This window comes from Anoplopoma fimbria, chromosome 12 (genome assembly GCF_027596085.1).
Source record: "Anoplopoma fimbria isolate UVic2021 breed Golden Eagle Sablefish chromosome 12, Afim_UVic_2022, whole genome shotgun sequence".
Classification (NCBI taxonomy): domain Eukaryota; kingdom Metazoa; phylum Chordata; class Actinopteri; order Perciformes; family Anoplopomatidae; genus Anoplopoma; species Anoplopoma fimbria.
The window spans coordinates 5,325,665-5,349,086 of record NC_072460.1 but is presented as its reverse complement, the minus strand read 5'-3'; the positions used below and the strand labels follow the sequence as shown (position 1 = coordinate 5,349,086).

General features: G+C 45.3%; 1 protein-coding gene across 2 annotated transcripts; it reads left to right on the top strand.

Annotated features, from left to right (window-relative positions):
• Nucleotides 1-353: 353 nt before the first annotated feature.
• Nucleotides 354-23,139, top strand: bcl2l1 (BCL2 like 1). 2 transcript variants are annotated; one of them, XM_054609982.1, is made up of 3 exons: nucleotides 354-458; nucleotides 4,722-5,501; nucleotides 22,957-23,139. In XM_054609982.1, the coding sequence occupies exons 2-3, from the start codon at nucleotides 4,947-4,949 to the stop codon at nucleotides 23,098-23,100; spliced, it is 699 nt and encodes a 232-aa protein (XP_054465957.1). In that variant the 5' UTR covers nucleotides 354-458; nucleotides 4,722-4,946; the 3' UTR covers nucleotides 23,101-23,139. The 2 variants fall into 2 exon arrangements, with proteins under 2 accessions (XP_054465957.1, XP_054465958.1); XM_054609983.1 differs by lacking the exon at nucleotides 354-458 and adding an exon at nucleotides 2,013-2,116.
• The last annotated feature ends 283 nt before the right edge of the window (nucleotides 23,140-23,422 follow it).

The following is a 23,422-nucleotide window of genomic DNA, read 5'->3' as shown; positions in this document are numbered from 1 at the left end:
TTTGTTTCAGCAAGTAAAGCTGCCTAACATCTGCTACGTGGAGCCCTGTTAAGGGAACAAAATATCAAATAATATTATCCTAGATAGGAAAACAATGAGGAATGTGACAGTAGCACTTAACTTCCTACATAAATCACGAAACACTGCTCACTTTAAGCTCACTTTTAGCATCTAAAACGCTAGCGGTGGACGTTACGTAGAGAGCGTAGCGGTGGATGTTACGTAGAGAGCGTAGCGGTGAACGTTACGTAGAGAGCGTAGCGTAACGTTACGTAGAGAGCGTAGCGTAACGTTACGTAGAGAGCGTAGCGGTGGGCGGATCTGTGGCAGCCAGTGGCTGGCTAGGAGATCTCCGTCGGCGTTTTAGCCAGACGGGCTAGCAATGACGGACTGGATTACTCCTGCCGGGGTCGGGATTGTGAGCCACCAGACATGATTTTATGGAGACCGCCCTACAAGTAAGACACTCGAATATAACACATGATTGTGGTCGTTTTTGTGAGAGAGAGAGAGAGAGAGAGAGAGAGAGAGGGAGAGGTCCTCCTCCTCCTCCTCTGTGGATCAGCTCCGGAGAGGAAGCAGGGCGACATGTTTGTGAGAATGTATCATCATTGTGTTTCCTGATAGCAGCCTGGATGAGATGCTGCCCGACGTGATTAACGCTGCGTGTGTGTGTGTGTGTGTGTGTGTGTGTGTGTGTGTGTGTGTGTGTGTGTGTGTGTGTGTGTGTGTGTGTGTGTGTGTGTGTGTGTGTGTGTGTGTGTGTGTGTGTGTGTGTGTGTCTCTGTGTGTGTGTGTGTGTGTGATGTGTGAGTGTGAGTGTGTGTGTGTGTGTGTGTGTGTGTCTCAATAATGAGTTTTGTAATGATGTCTGCTGTACTGACTTGCATCCAGAGCTGGGACAGAGGACAGAGGAGGGACAGAGGACAGAGGACAGAGGACAGAGGACAGAGGGACAGAGGACAGAGGACAGAGGAACAGAGGGACAGAGGACAGAGGGACAGAGGGACAGAGGACAGAGGACAGAGGACAGAGGGGACAGAGGACAGAGGGACAGAGGACAGAGGAGGGACAGAGGACAGAGGACAGAGGGGACAGAGGACAGAGGAACAGAGGAGGAACAGAGGGACAGAGGAGGAACAGAGGGACAAGAGGACAGAGGAGGGACAGAGGACAGAGGACAGAGGACAGAGGAGACAGAGGACAGAGGAGGGACAGAGGACAGAGGGACAGAGGACAGAGGGACAGAGGACAGAGGACAGAGGAGACAGAGGACAGAGGAGGGACAGAGGAGGGACAGAGGGACAGAGGAACAGAGGGACAGAGGACAGAGGACAGAGGAGGGACAGAGGGACAGAGGGACAGAGGAGGGACAGAGGAACAGAGGGAGAGGACAGAGGGACAGAGGGACAGAGGGTGGTGTCGTTGTGTTTAAAGGTCTGTGTTTATGACAGGAGAAGGGAATGGCCCTGTGCTGCGTTCAAGTTTAGTCTGGAAATCCTATTGAGGAGAGTAAACCTGGGACCTGAAATAAGAACATGTGTGCTGAATAAAGCAGTCAGTCTAAACTAAAAGGCATTTATGTGTTTTAGTTAATGTAATAAACAAAATAAGCTCTGTCACACACACACACACACACACACACACACACACACACACACACACACACACACACACACACACACACAGAGTGAACAAAGAGTGACACACAGACATGCACCAACCCTGCACACAGCATGACAGAAACAGTATTTACATCGGTGTATAGCATTGTTATCTCACTGTCTCTGTCACAGTGTATCACAGGAGGCTTTATATATTAGTTTCTGGTTATATGACCATACAGAGGGTGTTTTCATGTGTAATCCCAATGATTGTGAATCTCACAGTCATCTCTGAAGGCGTCGTATTACGTAATAGTGGGCTGGGCATGCAGAGAGCAGAGGGCGGGGACGGAGGAGGAGACGAGCGAACATGAACACAAAGTCTCTGGCTCACATTCTTGGATTTTGACAGCTTTTGCACAGACAGACAGACATATTGGGGATATTTTCACAGAGTGAGACGGCAGGGAACGACCCCAGGAGGGTGACCCCTGTTTTACCCAGTGCTGCTGGTAAGACCCTCATGTTAATCTTCACATTTACATTTAAACATAATAATAGTAAAGTCTTTATATTTGCGATCAAAATGGAAAATGTGAATTCGTGTTAAATGTGGGGATAACACACACATATATATATATATATGTGTGTGTGTATATATATATGTATATATATGTATCTACACACAGATGGACTCACACCAGTGTCGTTCACATCACCCTGCTGGTTTATCTGTAAGTTAAGAGTCCAGATTCCAGCGTCATAAACATCAACACTTCGCTCCACACGAGTTAATATTTGAGCGTCTGCGCTCCCAGAATGTTGCATTCAGGTGCAACACAATCTTTGCGACCCGCTGGTGTTCCTGGAGGAGCAGTGTGGTGTTTACATCGGTGCTGGGCTGTTCAAACCCGAGCCACGTGCTGGGAGCTGGGGACCATGTGGCCATTGTAAACACTGCTGCCTGGTTGAGTCTTTTATCTGCTGGAGCTGGCTCTGCTTACATTTCTTTAAATATGAATAAAGCCAACAACAAAACAATAATACTCTTTAACTTGTGTTTGTAACAATGTGTTTTTTGGATTGGGGGGGGGCTCAGTGAAACTAGATCACTTTGCTTGTTTGCCCAGGTCCCATTGTGCTGTGAGGAGGAGTAGAGTATATGCATTATGTAACGTCACCAGCACTATTTGCATGGAGCTCCCTTTCCTTCCGCCTCATACACTTATTATTAGATCTACCCACTTTTCAGCCGAAATGTCTTTATTGTTATAGGAAAGGTCAGGTTCCTTACATTTGGGATCATCAGTAGGTCACAGTCCTCCCACATGTTTTTCAGAGCAGATATGCAGCAGTTAATGGAACAGTGACAGCAGGAGATGAGGGATCGGCTATACACACAGTTGCTCTGAGATTGTTCTTTTGTTTCAGGTATGGCGGCTCACTTTAACTCTATTTACAGGCTGCAGGGTATTGACATAAATCTTGCTGGAAGTACATTTTTACGATACGTCGCAGCAGCAATATAAGGCTGTTTTACAAATGTGTTTTTAAGGAAAATAGTGGTTTCCTTCATAGTGATCATTAACCAAAGGTAGCAATAGTGCAATGACTATTAATTAATCACTCTATCACTGGACTCTACACCAGAATATAATAGACAGTGTAAGAAGACAGAGGGGAGAATATTGTTGACAGACCCAAACTGCATTTAATAACTAGTTGGTATGTAAATAATTTTTTTTAATTGTGTTTTTCTTTTTCAACATGTGAATCAGGGCTGCAACTAACAATAATTGTTATTTATTAACAAAAATGAATCTCTTTTTTTAGAACATTGTGAGTTGCCGATTACATTTTCTGTCAGTAGACTTAGCAGTTAATTGGTTTTACGGTTTTACTATGAATGTATTTACATATGAATATTAAGCTTTTTTTTTTCACCATTAGAACTTTTCTTTTTTTCATCAACTACATGCTTTATATAGCTTTTACATTTGAACAGTAGTAGTTTGACACCGATTTAATTTAGATAATCAATATGTGAGTTAATATACTCACTATCATTTATTTTACATTCTGTGTTTAACAAACATTTGTTCAACCTAGATTTAACCCCTTCATACCAGAGTGCTATCATTCCTCTATGTCACTCTGAACACAAGGCTTATTGTAGCTTCATGCGTCAATGCTAAACACACAGAATTGCTCAAGATATTGTAAGTTTCCAAAAAGGGTTTTCGACTTTTGAGTTCATTAAGAGTTCACTGCATTATGATCACTGTAGATTCAATGGTACTGTATGCAAAGTAGCTCATCTTTATTGGATACGTATTTGGTCATTATACACTTGTAGTCTGGTGGACTAGCAGTGGCAGCCAACATCTACTGTACGGTGATAGCAATCTTATAATGATTTATAATATTACCTGTGATTTCCTACTAAAACAGAGCAGTATTAATCCCAGAGTTTAAGCAGTGATGTAAGTCCAGCATGGCCAAATGTGCGTTATTGCGTTCTGACTGACCTCCAACACTGATAATGAGATAATAGCCTGTTGGATCCTGGATAGATCAGTGAAAATGTCAGCTTTGTATGGAGATTTAAGGGAATGCTTGAGTGTGACAGAATGCAGATGAGAGCCTGGAGCTGAGACCAACAAGGTGCCTGAAAGCTCAGTCTGAAGGTCAGAGGTCACTGATTGGGAGGTGGCGACTGTCCGAGTAGACCCCTCAGGCCGGACTGTTCCTCTGATCTCTCCTCACCTACACCCCACCTCTCTCTCTCTCTCTCTCTCTCTCTCTCTCTCTCTCTCTCTCTCTCTCTCTCTCTCTCTCACCCTCTCTCAGACACACACATTGGCTCTATGATTGTCTCATTAATATCATTGCCATCTGTTCCATATGTAACAGCCCAATTAAAGAGACGCACTTTGACCCTACCTGTCCAAATTTAATTTGAAAGTCTACAGCCATCCACACACACACACACACACACACACACACACACACACACACACACACACACACACACACACACACACACACACACACACACATATACAGTGTGCTTATAGGCTATCCAGACTTTGACCTTTCATTGTTGTCTCTCTACAGGACTTGAGCTGATTTGTCAGCCTTGTGTAGGTTTTGGTTTTCGCCCCCCAAGTGTCCTCTGGATATCAGCTGACCATGGTGGTCTGAACAGGTGAAAAGCCTGGCTCAGCGTGTGTTCACTCTTAACACAGCGAGGCTCGACCAAGAGAGCAGCAGAGACGGACCGGAGCCACGAGAGAGAGAGAGAGAGAGAAAGAGAGAGAGAAAGCATCTTTTAAACGCAACATGTCTCAAAACAGAGAACTGGTGGTCTTCTACATCAACTATAAACTCTCCGAGAGGAACTATCCTCTCAACCACATGGGACTCACAGAGCCTCCGAACAGGACTGACGGGGGGGCGGCAGGGTCGGGTGAGGAGCAGCGGGTAGCAACACACGCCAACGGGACTTTCAATGGCACGAGTCCGGGGACCCCGCCTGCGTCCCCGCTGCAACAGCAGAGGTTGCCGTCGACGACGAGCCTGGACGCGGTGAAGGAGGCCCTCCGGGACTCGGCCAACGAGTTCGAGCTGCGATACGCCCGGGCCTTCAGCGATCTGCACAACCAGCTGCACATCACGCCGGCCACGGCTTACCAAAGCTTCGAGAACGTGATGGACGAGGTGTTCCGGGACGGGGTCAACTGGGGCCGCATCGTGGGCCTTTTCGCCTTCGGAGGGGCGCTGTGCGTGGAGTGCGTGGAGAAGGAGATGAGTCCGCTGGTGGGCAGGATCATCGAGTGGATGACGGTCTACCTGGACAACCACATTCAGCCCTGGATCCAGACCCAGGGAGGATGGGTGAGTCCCTCACACAAACACACACACACACACACACACACAGAGGTATGATGTGGTGTGATGCTGGCTGAAGTGGGTCAGAAATCTACTTTACAGAAGTCAATTGTTACTTTGCCCCTATCCAAATTGTTTTACTTATTAGCAGTTAGCGAATAACAAGATGACTGCTGTTAGTTGTCATGTTGAAGGAAGCAAGATGGCTCACTCATTAGATACTTCCATCATCCGCTCCTGAAAAAACAGAGTTTACTTCTTTCATTGGTTAATGAGTTGCTTGATATACTAGCCTGACGTAGCATTATAAAGAAAAGAACAACCAGAGAGTATTCTTTACTCCATCCTACATGCTGACACTTATCTTGCGCAAATGGGCCAGACAAGCCAACATTCTGCATCGGGTCCAAGATATTGTGACATGACACCGAAGCAGGGTTGACCCTTCGAACCAGCGGAGGAAGAAAAGGGTTCAGATTAGATATAAAAGACTTAGATAACATGCAGCACACTCATGGTATAAAAAAAAACCCTATCTGTGCTTAAAAACAAAATGTTTGTGTGGTCAGCAGCTGGGTCAGCTGTTCTCTAATTGATCAGCAGCACAGAGCTCAATCAGCTGAATCGAAGTGGGAGCTTAACAGGCTCCATCAGGGCTTTGTGGCTCTCTGCAGCCTGCCGGGGGATCGAAGTTCTCTCATCACAGGGTGGGATGAAGTCCGGGGCTTTTACAGATAGCCCTTTGTTTCACTCTGGTCAGTTGATTGGCTCTGTGCTTTGTTGTTTTTCTCCTCTTCCTCCACTATCTGTACAATTTTTTGTACAGATTTTTTTTCTTATCTTATGTTCTTCTCCATGGCAGCTGCATGCAGATGAAAGCTCCAACTGTATGTTTGTGTACGTGCACGTGTAAGTGTACGTGCACGTGCGCTCGCAAACCTCCTGTACAGTTAAGGTCAGCTCTTTTCCTTTGTGCCGGCCATTCCGTGGCATGAAGGAAAGCGGGGCGAGGGGAGGGGCTGTTTATATTTGCAGCAGCAATGCACAACAACGGGTCAAAGGTCGATCCTATGGAAACTGACATCCCTGTGGCTGAACAGCACACCTAGACCAAAAACCCTATTGGGCAGTCCCAGTGGCAGACCTAGTTGGACTGGAGATTACACAGAGGAGAGGCGTTTTGGAAACAGGTGACGGGATACGATATGTGATGGTAAAGGCTAGAGCCATGCAACATATTGATGTCTCGTTTCTCATCCCGACCACTCATCATAAATATTTTTTACCACCGCTGTCGTCAACGCAGCGTAACGATCTCCATGATCTCATGTGGTTAAAATCATCCAGGAACACACACACACACGCATCACACTTTTTAAAACACATATCTTATCGTAGACAGTTTGCTCAGCAACAAGTCATTAGGCACGTGGTTAGTGTCTCTGATGTCAGTGTAACTTTGACTTGGAGAAGTGAATGATTTTTTTTCCGAAATGCTGAATGGATCGGCGTGTCGAGAGTATCGTCTGGTCCGGTTTCACTTCTCCTGTGGTTAGTTAACATCCTCCTGAGCACATGATGCCACTTCCTTTCCTTCCATGCTTTGTATAATTCACTTTTTTCCCTTTTTTTTTGATCGCCCGGTGCTGGAGACAGAGAGAGAGAGAGAGAGAGCAGTGTCTGAATGCGTGTCTCGTGTTAGTGATTCATAAGTTGACACTTTGCCTCAGGGGTTAGTCCCGAGCTGCAGTGGCAAACTCAAATACAGAATTCAGTAGGTGGTTTTACCGTTATCGTGTCTTCCCATCACTCTGCTGCTTTTCTCCCTCTTTGTCACAATATCATAACGTTCTCTCTTTTTGTGGTTTCTCTGTTCAAAGTCAACCTACGCTCTTGAGAAAAAAAAAACCCACACGAGACTTTGTTGTTTTTCTTTCTCTCTGTCTTTTATTTTTTCCCTTTTTTTTTTTTTTTTTTTTTTTCTTCCCTCCCTCCCCCGACGCTTCCTCACATGGATGAAGCGCAGAGCCGTTGGCAGATGTGGGAACCTGAGTATAGCTGTGAGGCAGGTGTGCCCCGAGTGCTAGCTGATGAAATATTAGTCTGCTCTAAGCAGCTGCAAGGTCACTTTCACTTCAGTTGCTCAAATCACTCTGTCTCACAGTCTTATTGTTGCTTCACAAATATCTTAATGGTTTTCTGTCTGGAAGAATTGTGATGGAGAAAATAAAAAGGAAATGACTTTTTCTATGTAGGTGGTACGTAGAAAATATGATCTAAATGGATGATGTCAGTCGATCTTTTCTAGCTAATGTTGAGGTAAAGTGATAGGTGTTTTTGAGTTGAGCTCATGGGGGCTTCCCAAACATTGGGGAAAGATCTGTATTTGTGGTTGTCTAAGATCTATAATCTGACACTTTAGAATAGACTGGAAACCAGCATTGCTTTCCCAAACCAACACTGTATGAGGGAAGCGGTGGTTTCCATCCAATAGTACTCTAGACAGTTCTGTCTACAGCTCAGACAATGACTTAAAACATTGATGAGTAGATGGACAAAAACAATAAAGACCAACATTCTCCGTTATTTGCTTCTCAAATGTGAAGATTTCATGCTTTAATGAAGTCCACCCAATGTCTTTGGGTTGTATGTTTTTGGTCCAATTTAACAAGCCGTCTGACCGAGTCTCCTGGGGCTGTGGGAAATTATATTCTGACGTTTTCTGACAAAACGATTAATCGAAACAATAATTAATACGTCACCCTTGGCTCTGGACATTTAATGATCTCTTATATTTCATTATACAAAAAGCATTAATTACTTGTTTAAATAACCCAATTCTGCATTTTCACTAAAGCTTGGTTATGTCAAAAATGGCGATACCAGCACCAATACCAGTACCCTTAATGTGCTACCGATACCAATAGAGAACTTTAATCTGATAGCAAAACCATACAAATAGTAACTTTTGTTTAGATCTGTGACTTTTTAATACCATTTGGTACTGGGTTATTTTCGGTCCGGCACCAATACCCAGCCCTAGCTCATATCGAAATCCTGAGGCAGTCCTTTGAACCTGGAGAAATAGTCGAGGCTACAGCCTAAAGTGAAAGGTGTTTTGCACAACAGAGCAAACATTGCTGTCAGGTAGAAACAGATAAAGCCCTCCGCCTAAATGATCCCGCCGGAGCTCATTCCGGAGCCTCCGCTGTCCGGGGCCGCTGAGATATTTGACAGTAGTTGGGGATGTGAGATGAATATGCCTAACAGCCCGACTCTCCCTCCACAGCATGTGGTGTTAAAAGAAGCACAGGAGCAAAGCCATATATTGTCAGATAATAAACCTTGGCAGGCAGCAGAGGTAGAGACAGTGCCACCAACCTAATAATGCTGTTTCCAGCGGAGCGAGCGATGGCAGTGATTACTCAGTGGAGATTGAGCCGCCTCAGGGTGGGGGTATGGGGTTATTACCAATTATAGATGAATAATATCTCCACCTGCTACTGGGGGGGGAAAACAATGTTTTTTTGTTTTTTTTTTCCTTCTCTCTGACAGACTAATAAAGGCTAAACTCATTTAGTGGAAGCACACTGCCACGGTCTGGGGAAGCTTGGCTGGAGCTTGGGCGGTTGGGGGGAGGGGGGTTTCAGGAGAGAAACGAGGCAGAAAAAAAGAGACCATTATCCCAGTTGTGCTGTCGACGGTCTCGGTAAGGTCAAGCAAAAGTTAACGACAAGAATAATGTCCTCATGCAGTGAAAGTCCGTCTGTTTTTCTTTGCCTATCTTTCTACCACCTCTGCCACTTATGGCTGTATACAGAACAGGTTCAGCACTATCACGTGTAACATAATGGCTGGAGACATTCTATATTTTCTCATTGTCACTTAACCTAAACGAAAGACCAATCTGAACGACCTGTGCCATAGCGCTCCATTGTTGTCCCAGTTTATTTTCAATCTCACCATGCGCCGTCCTGCTGCTGGTAATACCAGAGGACCAAATGTGTATGTATCCGCGGCTAAAAGTAGTCCCCAACAAATTCACAATTTACTTCTTTTTAAGTGACATTTACTAGAAACTGCAGTGTCCAGCTTTTTAAGTAAATTACTGAGGCTTTTTTGGGGGGGGGGGGGGGTAAAAAAAAAAATAATAAATAGATAAATGAAACGATATGTCCATAACCCAAAGATGATGAGCCTTTTTTTGGGGCTGATATCCACATGAGTAGTGATTAGGGGTAAGTTGGATAATATTGAGAGATGGACTTGCATATTGTTTGTTTTAGCCTTTTTTTTCATGGGAGTTGTTGACAAAAGCGAAGATGGACAATATGTTTATCAATCTGTGTGATTATGAACGTATGCAGGCTGGCTGTTCTGTAAAGCGGGTTAGACACTGAGGCTGTAAGTAAAGACCCGTGGCGGGTAAGGCCATTGACTTGTTTTGACAAGGGAAACACCTGAGTTTCCTTTGTGCCTTTCTCCCTGACAGACTTATTCCCTCCCTTCCTCTCTCTCTCTCTCTCCCCCTCTCTCTCTCTCTGTAATTAACATGCACATAGGATAGGCACTTAGATCCACAGAGTCGTCTGTCAGACTACCCTACCGGAGAGGAGCTAGAAATCTCACCCTTGGGACCTATCCGGCCCGCCTCCATCCCTCTCCCTCTCTCTCTATCTATCTCTGCCTCCCCCCCCCCACCCTTCATCCTCCATACGTGCGCCCCTCCCACTGCCACCAATCGATTTCTGTCCCTTATTTTTCCTCCTGCCTCCTCCTGCTTCCTTCCTCCCTCCCTCCTCCTCCCTCCTCTATTCATCATCTTCCGAGCTACTTTATTTCCACCCTTGTCTGCCCTTCCTCCCCTTTCCCTCCTCCCTCTCTACATCCACCTATCTCTCCATCCCTCTTCACAGATTTCGGTGGCCAAACATATTACAGAGCAGACATGCTGCAGCACGCCTCGTCAATCTCGCCGTTAACCCGCCGTGCCCCTGTTCCAGTGTTTTTTTTCTCCCGTGTCAGTTTGTTTATCAAAAACATCGTCGGCTCCATCGATTCCCACGGACTTGATCCCCACTTGACTCCCACCTGTGCAGCTGCCTCTCCCGTCCCTTCATCTTTCCCTTCATCCTACTTTGACTCTCCCTCTGTCCCATCCTCCTCCTCCTCCTTCTCCTCCTCCTCTTCCCTTTATTGCTTTCTGCTCACATGTGGCTAATTAGGAGTGATGTGTGTGTGTGTTTTATTTTTTTTTGTGTGTCTTTCTGGGTTTTGTTTTATGGACAGTGATTTTTGCTCATCAATCAAAGTTTTCCGTGAACCGATCGCGTGTTTGTTTGTCATCACGCGGTGCGGATTGTTCTTGTTGTTGTCGTTGTCCCATACATTTCAGGATTCTATTGTATGGTGGCGCGCTGCAGAGGGGAGGGAACAGCGCCAAGTCAGACTGGTCATGTGACTACCTCAAACAAAGAACCTGTGGCCACACACACACACACACACACATACACACACACATACACACACACAGACAGGAATTTGCCTTACTGGCTTTTTAGTTGTGTCCGACAGGTGTGTCGCCGTTTTTATAGATGAAGCCATCGCTTCAAGCATCATTTCCATTGTCTCGCTATTGTGACACAGATAGAATCCACACACACACACACACACACACACACACACACACACACACACACACACACATACACGCATAGAAAATGCTCCCGAAAAAGCTTTTTTGCATTGGATCAATGGCGTGTTCCAGCGGCGTCAATAAACGGCTCTGTCTGGGGGGGGCGGTTCCATGCAGACGGATCTCTGGATGGTTTCATGTGAATGCAGCCGCTCAGCCATGAACGTGTCTCGGTGTTTTTGTATGCATGTGCTCAAGCTCAGGCATTAGTATTTCATGATCTGTGTGTGTGTGTGTGTGTGTGTGTGTGTGCGCGCTCGTGTTTGGACTCAACGTTGTGTGTCAGAGTCCCAGCCTGACAACGGCAGCAAACAGATTGCATGATTCAGTCGCCTCCAGCTCCACGACAAGAACATCAGGGACGTGTTGTGTGTTTTTCAGGTGTAACGTGTGTGTGTGTGTGTGTGTGTTTATGTGTTTATGTGAATACGAAAAGAGGTATACACTCTTGTTTGTCTTAAAGGAGAGGGTCTTTGCCAAACCATTCCTGAGTGGTTGGAGGAGGCGGCTACGTGCTCTGATTTGGGGTAAAGTTGGGCCGTACCATTCCTGCAGGATCATCCTCAATTTAAGATAGGACATTAGAACAAATGCACACACAACAAAATGTCAGATGTAGACATATGTTTGTTAAAATCACCTTATTGTGGTGGTTATTGAGGAAGTGTATTTTTTAGCTCCTGAACCAAGCATTCTGAGACTCCGAAAATGTAAAACCACTCATCAGATCAGTTGTTTCTAAGTAATCTGTATTCTAGCAGGCCTTTAGACAACAACTCCCCTGTGTGTGTGTGTGGGTGTGGGTGGTCATGGTCATGGTCATGTGAAAGACCAGACCTGTAGCCCCGGAGCATCAAACACACACACACACACACACAGCAGTTAGACATCAATGCAGCCTCTAACGACTACTATATTATAACTGCATGTAGACTACACCAGACCCCCCTCTCTCTCTCTCTCTCTCTCTCTCTCTCTCTCTCTCTGTCTCTCTGTCTCCCCCATCTCTCATTTCGAAACACACACTGGTGTCACAGCAGCGAGGCGCCCGTATGCTCTGTACCCAGACGCTGTTTATGTATACTGGATAGACATCCAGCTGTGTAATAGATGTGCTGCCAGCGCTGAGCGTGGAGCGTCGGAGCTGTTAAGGGGGCGTTTGCCAGACTGCTATGAGCATCAGGCTACCACCGCAGTTCCCCGTTAGATGCAGGCGATGGCAAAGAAGGCGAACGGAGGAAGACGAGGCCAGTGACTCAGCTAGATGAGGATGCACGTATGTGGGTTAACGGCTAACGCTGCAAGTTAGCGTTTGTTGCACATTTCTACAGCTTAGGTGTCGTTTTAGCCGAAACAGCCGGGCGAGCGGAGACGCTGCGTTCGGCTGCCTACGTGCTGCTCCACTTCTCTCCGAGGCTTAGAGTCGAAATCAGGTCACGAGTATTTCCCCCCCCTCTTCTCCCATCTTCCTCTCCCCTCTCCTGTCTGCTTGCCCCCTCATTTCTTTTTTTTTACCTCTCTGCTCCAGCCCACATCCCTCCTGCGACGCATTTGTTTTCATTTTATTTATTTTTTCTTCTTCTTCTTCTTCTTCCCCCATCTTCTGTCTTCACGCAGCCGAGTGCAAAGCCCAAGCATCCGCCTGCATCCCTCTCTCCTCTCTGATTGCATTTCATCCCGTCTCTTCCTCGGCTGCTCTCCCCTCTCCGCTTTGTCTCTCTGTGCTCATATCTGTGATCAGATTATGAAGCATATCATGGGATTAGCGAGGTCTCATGGCATGTATTAAAGTGCGTGAAGCGAGGCGCGGATAGCGAGGGTTGATGAGTGTTTCATGGTAATGTGGCGCCCGGCCTCGTAGAGCGCGAGGACTAAATGATGATAAAGGGCGTCGTTGCCATCATTGTTATATTCATCACTTTTTTTTTATTATTTATTTATTTTTGGAAATGGCCAAGGGGGTAAAGCAATAAAGTCAAAAAGATATCCTCAGTGGCACGGCAATAACAGAGGGGAGATAATAGAAAGAGAGAACAGAAAACGGGCCCACAGATACTCATCGGTGCTGAAGTGATTCTGGGGAATCGGCTTCTTTCATGTTGTCAAACTTTATGAAAAAAAGTGGATTTCAAGGAAATCTGTCACTGTCTACCACTTGCTCCCCTCTGCACACACTTTACTCCTCACGGGCTTCTTCCTTTTTTTTCAGTTTCCAGTCATTTTCGTCAGCCCCCCCCCCCCAGTCACCCTCCTGCTTTTGTTCTAGTTCCGTCTCATTTCTCTTTGCACTCCCTGCCTGGTCTGTCTCAGTCTCACTGTTACCTCCTCTTAATTTCTGTGTCTCCGTCACCGGGACAGATGGCATGTCTCGGGGTCTGGGTGGGGTTGATGGCCTGCAGGGTGGAGGGTTACACCGTGGAAGACGCCCCCGGTCGGAGAGAATCCCTGTCCCCTTTGCTCCAGCGCCCTCTCTCCGCTCCCCCTCTCCATGTTTACGCTCTCCCAAACGTGTGTGCTCTCTCTCCGCTAGAGGTACGCACACGCAGTCCTGAGTCCTTGGCCTTCCCGCTGTGCCTCAGCGCTGTGTGTGTGTGTGTGTGTGTGTGTGTGTGTGTGTGTGTGTGTGTGTGTGTGTCTGCTGACAGAATGGGGCTCTGTGGAGAGAGAGAGAGAGACCGCCCGCCCGCCCCCAGAGCGGGGCAGGGAACAGATTGGAGTCTGATCCTCCGTGTCCTGACTCATTAATCTCTTCTTTAATTCATGGCCTCACCGCCGGCTCGACGTGCACACGTGCACACGTGCACACGTGCACAGAGACATCTCCGCGGTCCAAAAAGAAGCCATGGAGACGCATCGATGCTGGCACAGACAACAGAGTTTGGCCACCGAGGGGAGGTTTAATGATTCAATTTCCTCATTTCTTACTTGCTTCCTTTCTGCTTGGAAATGATTCATCACTCTTCAAACCAGTTCAGTGCCCCCCGTCCCCCCCCCCCCTCTCACCGCCCCCTCAACGCCAGCATTGATCTCATGCTTGAGGTGGGCATTGATCAAGCCAAGTACGTGAATGACTGATGGACGACAACCTGCCATGGCAAGTTGCTGTAGTGCGGTGAACCTTTTTTTTGGCCGGAATCCAGTTTTCCATGTGGCCTCGTGCAGCAGAAGAGCGAGGAAAGGTTGACGAGTTAATATTACACCGCTTTATCTGAGCTTGTTTCAAAGCTGACAGTAAAGTTCCTTTTTTTTTTTTTTTTGAGCTGCTGCCTGTCAGCTTTTTGTGTAAAATGTCATGTTTTTCTAGTTTCCTAGCAGTGCGTCGTAAAAATAAGTAGAGGGGAACCACGTCCAGTGCATAAAGAGCCCTGTTTATACAAACCAAAGCTGTCATATAAAATACCCTCATATGCAGTGGAAGAAGAACTTATGCCATATGAAGCATGCACGTTTCAAGGGACACGATTTGAATGGATGCCCTCCTCTTCAGGCATCAGCAAGTATATGTATTATGTACATATTTCCCTCTCATTTGTCATATTTCTGGCTGTTAGCCTGCAGTCTGTCTTTTTTGATTAAACCTAATTCCCTTTTTCCTTGCATTGTGCCTCAACATTGCCGTTAGAATGACCCAGCGCTGCTCTTGTCATTTAGCTGAAGGAGTTGTGCCCTACTTGCTCATTAAAGGGTCTCAGTTAAATGCTCGAGCTGTAAGATGCAACCGTGCCGTTGGTTTTTTTCCTCGGCTTAGCTCTTCCGCAATTCCTACCTTTCCTGGTCACATGGGATCAGTGGCGGGCCGGCCCAAATTCCATTGTTGCTAAAAACGCCCCGGCAATTGTGTAAGCGATGATGAAGGGTCAGAAGGCCCAGAGGAGGAGCAGGAAGTGATGGAACTCGTGGAGATGATGAGGACATTGATAACTAAGGAGGAACAATCACTCACTCTGTTGACTTCTTTTTTTTCCCCCCCAACTGAACTCCGATTTTGTGATATAAAGACTGAAACTGGCATGCAGCCACTAGATAGACGCACTATGGGGGATAATGAATACAGGAATTCTAATCATGTGTTGGGGATGACACTCTTGATAAGGTTGAGGGTTATGAGGTTGTGCTGCATTTAAACTGAGGATGTCCAATGTTATCCAGTTTAATATGCTCTTAATATGACACATGATCAAGACCTTTTTTATGTTCAGGGTTTTATGTTCTCAGCAATGTATGTTTATCGAGGTCAAATGTTGAACTCAACCAACTACAGCCTCCAGCCTACTGATGTTATATACACCTTCAAACCTACGCCCTCAAATTTGCATCATCCTAATCTGAGACGAGAGAGGGTTTCAGACTGGTGATGTTTCTGCAATGAGGCCTCTGGTGCACAACGTTTTTTCCATTAAATCTTTTTGCTGGAGCCCCAAACATCGGCTACCTGGGCTCGTAACTTAGCGAGGAAACATTTTTCTTAACTGCATTTAGGAAATAATAATAATAATAATCCTAACCTATTTTAGGATGGGTACTTTGCTAAAAGAAGAGAGCCTGTCCTAAATTCAAACCACATTTTTGATAGCGCTGTATGGCAACGATAAAGAAGACGGGAAACAAAATGAACACCGAAATATTACAATTAAAAGTCTTCTGAAACCGCTTTTAATTATGATATCATGAATAAATTAGCTAGTGAGTGTCACAGTAAATATTGGGCCTGTTCGTCCAGCTCTGTGAGTAGTCCTGGTGTCCAAACATCCTCCTTTTTTACTATATTGGACTTTGCTTCTGGGGACATTCTATGCTTTAGAAAAGATTTTCTACCTTTGCACAGATATATATATATATGCCCTGAATTTCTTTGTCAATTTTGGGAACATTATATACCCAAGTATGTGTCTTTCTAAATCACGTCCAATTAATTTGACGCAGGTGGGCCCCAATCAAGTTCTAGAGATATCTCAAATATAATGAAAGCAGACAGGATGCAGCTGAGCTGAATTTAAAGTGCCAAAGCACCAAGTCCGAATACAACATTTATCCTCCAGAGAGACCATTGATGCGGTTGTAAGTGTTGAATTTATTTCCTAAAATATAGTACGTCCTTCAGCTTGACAATTGCTGTTTATGACAGCGTGCCTGTGTGTCCTCAGGCAGCTTATCTGCCGCTTCGTTTGATCTTGCCGAGTCACTGTGATCTCATGATCAGCTCGTGGACAGTTATTTTCTGGATGTAAGGCAGAGTTTACAGCATGCACATCACATTCACTCAGTGTACTTGGAACTTCACAGATGGACGCGTCTCACATGACATCATCTTGTTTCAGCAGCCGGAACATCGCGTCACCCTCCGCGTGTTGCTGTAAACATCAGTCACACGGACACAACTTTGGCTTTACTTAATAAACAAAAACAGACCATGCAGTGTTTGCGTGTACACATACCGAATGTTGCAACTCTCTGGAAATTTTTCAGTTTATTAAAAGCCTTCTTCTTCTCCTTGTTCTTCTTCTTGTTCTTCTTCTTGTTCTTGTTCTTGTTCTTGTTCTTCTTCTTGTTCTTCTTCTTGTTCTTCTTCTTGTTCTTCTTCTTCTTCTCCTTCTCCTTCTCCCTCTCCTTCTTCTTCATGTGACTCCTCAGGGATCTTCAAGCTTTGCGTCACTGGCTTCTTGTAAACTTCTGAACTGTTCTCCTGCTTTCGATTGATACCTAACCTCATGTGTTTAGACATTTGCCATATCACTTTTGGGATTCTTTAGAAAGCCTTTCTATAATACTGTGTTTAGTTAAACAACTTTAGGCTTTGAAATAGTTTTTTTTTTCTACAGTACTCTTTAAGATATTTGTAGTCGCTGCTAGTTGGACAATGAAAACTCACCCTTTTCTTACATTCCTTGGCCATTCATGACTGTCTGTGTGGATGTGGCCTTTATGGTGACTCATCACATTCTGCTCATTCATGCACTTGCTCACACAGTGAAACCGATAAGCTCTTGTTAACATAAGTATAAGGAATTATCTTTAAATGGGACTGGTTGATCTACATTGTTTTTGTCAAGTCATAGCTATTCAAAGGGAGTGTTGCGCACACACACACACACACACACACACACACACACACACACACACACACACACACACACACAGAAAGCAGTGAGAGTGCAAGGGGACGAACCTTTGTACGCTTTCTGTCACTGTGGAGAAGTTTCCGGGTTAGCAACACTGAGAACCCTCAGGAATGTTCTCTGCATGTGAATGGGAGCTTCAGCTTCCTTTCTAGAGCCGGCACAGTTACGTCACAGACACCGTGTCCTAGTCCGTTGTACAGTTTCCTGACGCCGCTTGTGGCCAGCGTGGCCTGAACGTCATGTGCTCTGCGGCTTTTCTAGAACGTTTCCCTTGTATGTTGAAAGCGAGCTGTCTGGGTCAGATGTTGCACGCAGAGACCGAAGGACTATCGCAGTTTAAAATAAACGTGATCACACAGCTGAACATCAGAGCTCAACCAATGACTAAATATAGGAGAGCTACAACTGTTATTCTTTGCAATAAATAGTAGTAGTTGTAGAAAGTAGTGTGAAATGCCAATCACAAGTGATACTGGTCTTTTTCTTTAAGTATATTTTTATTACACATAACGATGCTCGACACAATTATCACAATAACCTCACAATGAGGTAGTCCACGTCTATTAGGCTATACATCACACAGACGCATCAGAAACTCTCATAACATTACCCTACCCCTTTGGATCTGGGTCCAATAGGAACAGATCTAGGTCGATAAATCAAAACTTCTCCAATAATGTGTAAAAAAAAACCAACCTTGTATTGAAGTATCTGGAACAAGCATATATTTGGCATTTTTACTTGATAAATGATGTAAATTCATCAATTATCAAAACAGCTGTTGACTAAATCTGTCAACGGGCCAGTTGTTTAAAAGGTATAAATACTACCAATCACTGTGAATTGTTTGTTTGTGGAGTGTGTCAACTTTTGGTCATTTGTGTTTTCTCAAACACTCAAGGAGATGAACAGATGTTTCTGTATCTGGTCACGCAAGCTGTTACTCTATAATCATTCAGCCCGTTATCCTGATTGCACATACTATTGCTAAATTGAACGCAATGTGCTTTTTCTCAAAACTATTGAATATCAATTGATCTCCAACCCCATTTTTGCCTGAAAAGGAACAGGATGTGATGTATTAATCGACATCTGGTGTGTCTGTGCGTGTGTGTGTGCGTGTGTGTGCGTGTGTGTGTGTGTGTCGTGGTCAGGGGGGCTTGCACCATCAGGGGATTTGAGTGTTGCAGCTTGTTATGGTGCAACACCAGAGCAACCGACAAGTCTGAGCTGATGAATAGGAAGCGGCTGCTAATGATCGTTAAAATGCTCCTTTTCTCCACATGTAGCATCGGGCCATATATCAGCCACGGAGATGGACCTGCAAGCCCAGCCCAGACACACACACACACACACACACACACACACACACACACACACACACACACACACACACACACACACACACACACACACACACACACACACACACACTAATCAGCAGTTTTCCAGTAGCCGTGGCAACCGACTGCAGGATCTCCTTCCCTGTGCCCCCCCCTTGTATCTCTCTCCCTTTCTCTCTTATATCAAACCTTTTGCTTTCATGAGCTAATCCTTCTCTCATCCTTTTCTCAGCGGCTAACGAAGAAAGAGAAAGTTAGACGAAGCAAAAAAGAAAACCCCCCCCAAAAAAAAGCCGAGACGAGGCGTGAAAGGGCTCTGCAGGCCGCTGCCTAGCACCTGATTTCCTCTGGGAGCGAGCGGGGATACAGAACTAAAGGCGTGACCGTGTGAAAGGGAGAAGATAAAGACTGGGTTTACCTGCCGGGTGGGACTAGGGGAGATTGAGCGTATCAGACCGACAGCGCTGCCTTGACATGTGCACAGTGAGCTGACTGGTAATGCTGGGAAAGAAATAAAACAGACGCCCATCACTAGAGCACCAAAAGTGTGAAATTAGTCCCAAACAACCTTAAAGAGAACAGTCAATTATTGATCAATAAAGCTGCTATACCAATTTTTATTTAATAATTAGAATATTAACATCAGACAGAAAAAGGAGCTCTGAACTGCATAGGACCTTTGTCTGTCTGCTTTACCCCATCACACCCAATATGACATATGTGAGTAAACTTTCTCCATCACTAAAATGATCTCAATGACAACATGTCTTGACATGTCTCTTTAGTCATCATCACAAGGTGCTCTGGTCTGTTCTCTACACCCACATTCCTCCGGCTTGTCCGGCAAGATCTAACAGAAAGGGATAGGTCAAAAGTCAGACTGGCCCTTTTATTCAAGATAAAAAAAAAAAAGCCGCAGATAAACATTAGCTCATATTTCATCATGTACCGCACTGTGTTATCACGTTATGTCATTATTTACCGTAGTGCTATTTATCGATCCCCTGTGTGGCTGATTCCACGTTTTTTTTTACTTTAATGCATCTTAGTCATTGTGGTGCTTAAGAGCTACTTTGCTCCTGTGCATATTTTAATCCAGCCTCTTGTTAGGCGGTAATGTGGTCTCCGTCCATTTTGCTGTCTGATGTCATGAATAACATGGGTACTTTAGTCCCGCTAAAGACGCTTTAAAAACTGGCCGCCAATAACAACATTTTATATTCCCCAAAAAAATGGCCAGTAATTTTCCAGAACAGCTAGGCACTGTTGTTATTAGCAAACATTAATCAAACGGGAGTGAAGTGTGATTTTGTTGGGCGCTATTTTCAGTTTCAGATTAATACACATTTAGTGCTCCAGTGAGTATTTCGAGCTGCAGGACCGTGTATCCAGGATTGACTCACAATAAAACGGAACATCACACTCGGTGTCAACTGTGTTGCCATGTGCGTCATAAATAATATCTATAGTTCATTCGGGGTTTTACGTCTAGCAGGAAGCACGGTTTATCTTTTTTGGAAATGTTTATGTGCTGTATCAAGGCCCGTCGAAAGTCAAGGTGATGTTTGAGGACAAATATTTACTTTTCTTGGCCGGTGACTCCCGACTGGCAGCAAAGAGAGATTCCTCACAGTTATTAACAAGGCCCTTTCTGCACACTGGGTTAGAGGAATGAGGTGTGTTGAAGGTGAAATTCTCTCCTAGAGTGAGCCCTCCTGTGAAACTTCCTAACCTGTTGCATATTTACACATTCCTCAGATCCTACTCATTGACTGGGTATATTGACCGAACGCACAAGTGTAAAAGCTTCTCCAGAATGTTTGCTCACTGAGTCTCTACAGTATACATTTTACTGTAGGTGTGTGTGTGTGTGTGTGTGTGTGTGTGTTTGTGTGTTTATTTAGAGCTAAACCATGAATGAATGGAGCTACTGTGAGAGCAGTTTGCCCCCCTTAGAGCCCAAGAAGTACCCTTCAGATCCAAAGAGCAGGGACAGCTTTAGGCAACAAAACTAACAAAAATAAGACTGTGCAGGGATTATGTGTTTTTTTTTTTCCCCCACTGGATACTGGATTATTGCATGAAATAAATTATTATTTGGCAAGTTTATGATACTTTATGATACTCAGGAAGATCACCTCCGTTATAAACTGACACATATATATATATTACTGTGGTGATGACACATATTGAGCTGACATGTTTCTGGTTAAGGCTGTAGCGAGTCTCGGAAGTGAGTCAACCACGGTACCATATCTCCCCTTATCTTCCACCAGCACATTCACACCCTGCATATTCTTAGAAATATTAACCGCAAAAGCCAAAGATTCCTTTCCTCGGAATCTCACCTCGGCATCATATTCCAACAGACACGATAAGGTTTAAATGAATAATCAAATAAAACCCTGCTCAGCCCCCTGAATGTGTTTCACACATAACTATTTACTCTCATTGTTGGCGAGTTTCCTGAGAACTGAGGTTTAGCTTAGGTCCAGCGGTGATGATGATGTCACCACCAGGAAGCAGCAAGAGAAGCTTGGGCGTGTAAAGAAACCAGACTCCAAAGTTTGTTGTGAAACAAAAATCCTGGTGACTTAAAACTTCTGGAATGACGCGCCACCCACGCCTCCTCGCTCCTCTGCAGCTCCTACGCCCATCTCACTCTTTCTGTGAAACAACTCCAATTTGTGGCTGTCGACCCCCCCCCCCCCCAATGCATTTGTTACATTTTTGCGAGTTGGAATTTGCGGAATTCGTGACTTCTTAAGGCCACTGACGGGTCATCAGAACAGTATTAACTGAGTTATTTATCTGGAAAATAATCTGCTTAATCCACAATGAAAATGATATTTGGTTGATTCCAAATTCCAGTCGTGATCCTCAGGGTGAAGCTTTGTAGCATCGCCGTCATATCATATTGGAGATGATGTGAATATCCTCTGAACCGTGAGCACTGAATTCCGATGTATTTATAACTATTTCACAAGCATTCTCTTTTGAATATATTTCTCAGTATCGATAAAGCAGATTCTTTTCCAGATTAATAGCTCGGTTTGTCAGGAAATGTCAGGGGGCATCTTTAAAGTTCAACCATCAGTTCAAGCCGGAAGTTACCCCGTTAACTCTTCGTGCTGCAAAGACGAGCAGAGACTCTTCACATTTGAGAAGCTGTAACCAGAGAGACAGTTTGGCATTTCTGCTGGACTTGTCTCCTCTTCTTTTGCTGCTGCCTGGATATGTTTTTAAAGATTATTACGTATTATGCACATTCACGCATTCATATTTCTAGCTACGCTGGATTAAAAATGGAGGCTGTGCCCTGCATTGTACCAGTTGCTGTAGTGAATTCAGAGCTGGTTGATGATGGTCTCTTTTTCTTTTTCCTCAGTCACCATCCATGTGGTTCAGTCAGGGTGAGGAGTTATCCAATCTCAGGATTAGTCGAATCGGAGTCCCGCCCCCCCCCCACCCATCCCCCTCCTGCATTCTTTCAGTGATTCACTGATTACTCAGTCATTTCACTCTCTATTTCTCGCTACTTTCTTCCAGTAATAGCCCCCCCCCCCCCAAGACTCAGAGATCTGATTTAGTCATTTCCACATTTGTTCCACGAACTATGTTTACTGACTATTTGAGGTGTGGACAGAATGGGCATCATCAGCGGTGACTCAGTGGGTCGGGTCCAGCCCTGATCCGGTTTTGTGCATGAGTTGGTTTCTTTTTTTCTTAGTCTGACTGGCACCTCCCTGTGGCCGGATGCCAAAGCTGCGTGCACTCTCCTGCTCATTTCCAGGAAATGATTTCAGTGGGCGGCTGCAATGTGTGGCTCTGCAAATCCGAGGAAGACGGTGGGAAAGAACGTCAGCCGCAACAATGTGAAGGGGAGGGAGGGGGGAAGTATCCGTGTCAACGGGTGCTAACGTCTGAACCAGGAGATCTCGTTGTGACTGTGCACAGCGTCGGTGCAGGTGACTTTTGGGGCTTTTTCCTCACCTGTGTTTTTGCTGCAGTGGACGGAAAGTTCCACATGTGAGCGTGTGGGTTTCTGACAGTCATACGGATACCCGGCTGTGGGCGGCTCAGCAGCCCTCTGCTGGTTTGAGGCCTGGAGACCTTTACAGAAGGGACTCTACCTGACCCTCTGCACCTGCCTGTGGACTTTTTAATTCATTTGATTGTGTTTTTGAATGGGGAGTTTTGGGAAGTTAGCTTGTTTTCAGGTATGAATACTCTTGTGTTAACCCATTTTTTTTTTTTTTTTTTTTTTTTTTAAATCTTTTTGTTTTATTTTTCTCGTCTTCCAGGAGCGCTTCGCCGAGATCTTCGGGCAGGACGCGGCGGCGGAGAGCAGGAGGTCTCAGGAGAGCTTCAAGAAGTGGCTGCTGGCGGGGGTGACGCTGGTGACCGGCGTGGTGGTGGGCTCGCTCATCGCCCAGAAGCGGCTGTGAGAGGGGACGATGCTCCACCCCCTCCTCCTCCTCCTCCCCCCCCCCCTCTCGCACCGACCACACACGCGACCCCTCTCCACCCGACTCTTCTCGCCGCCCTCAACCCACGCTTACCATGGAGGTTAAAATGAAGGTCTCGTCAGAACTGCTGATGATGTTTACTTTTTGTTTTGTTTAGTTCCCCCCCCCCCCTCACACCCCACAGTGGACTAAGAATCCTCACACATTATTGGAACATTTGAGGAAAAGACAGAGAGGAGGAAGAGCCACTAGTATTTTTGTGTTCACCTTATTCCACCTCGATGAAAAATGTGCAGTTATA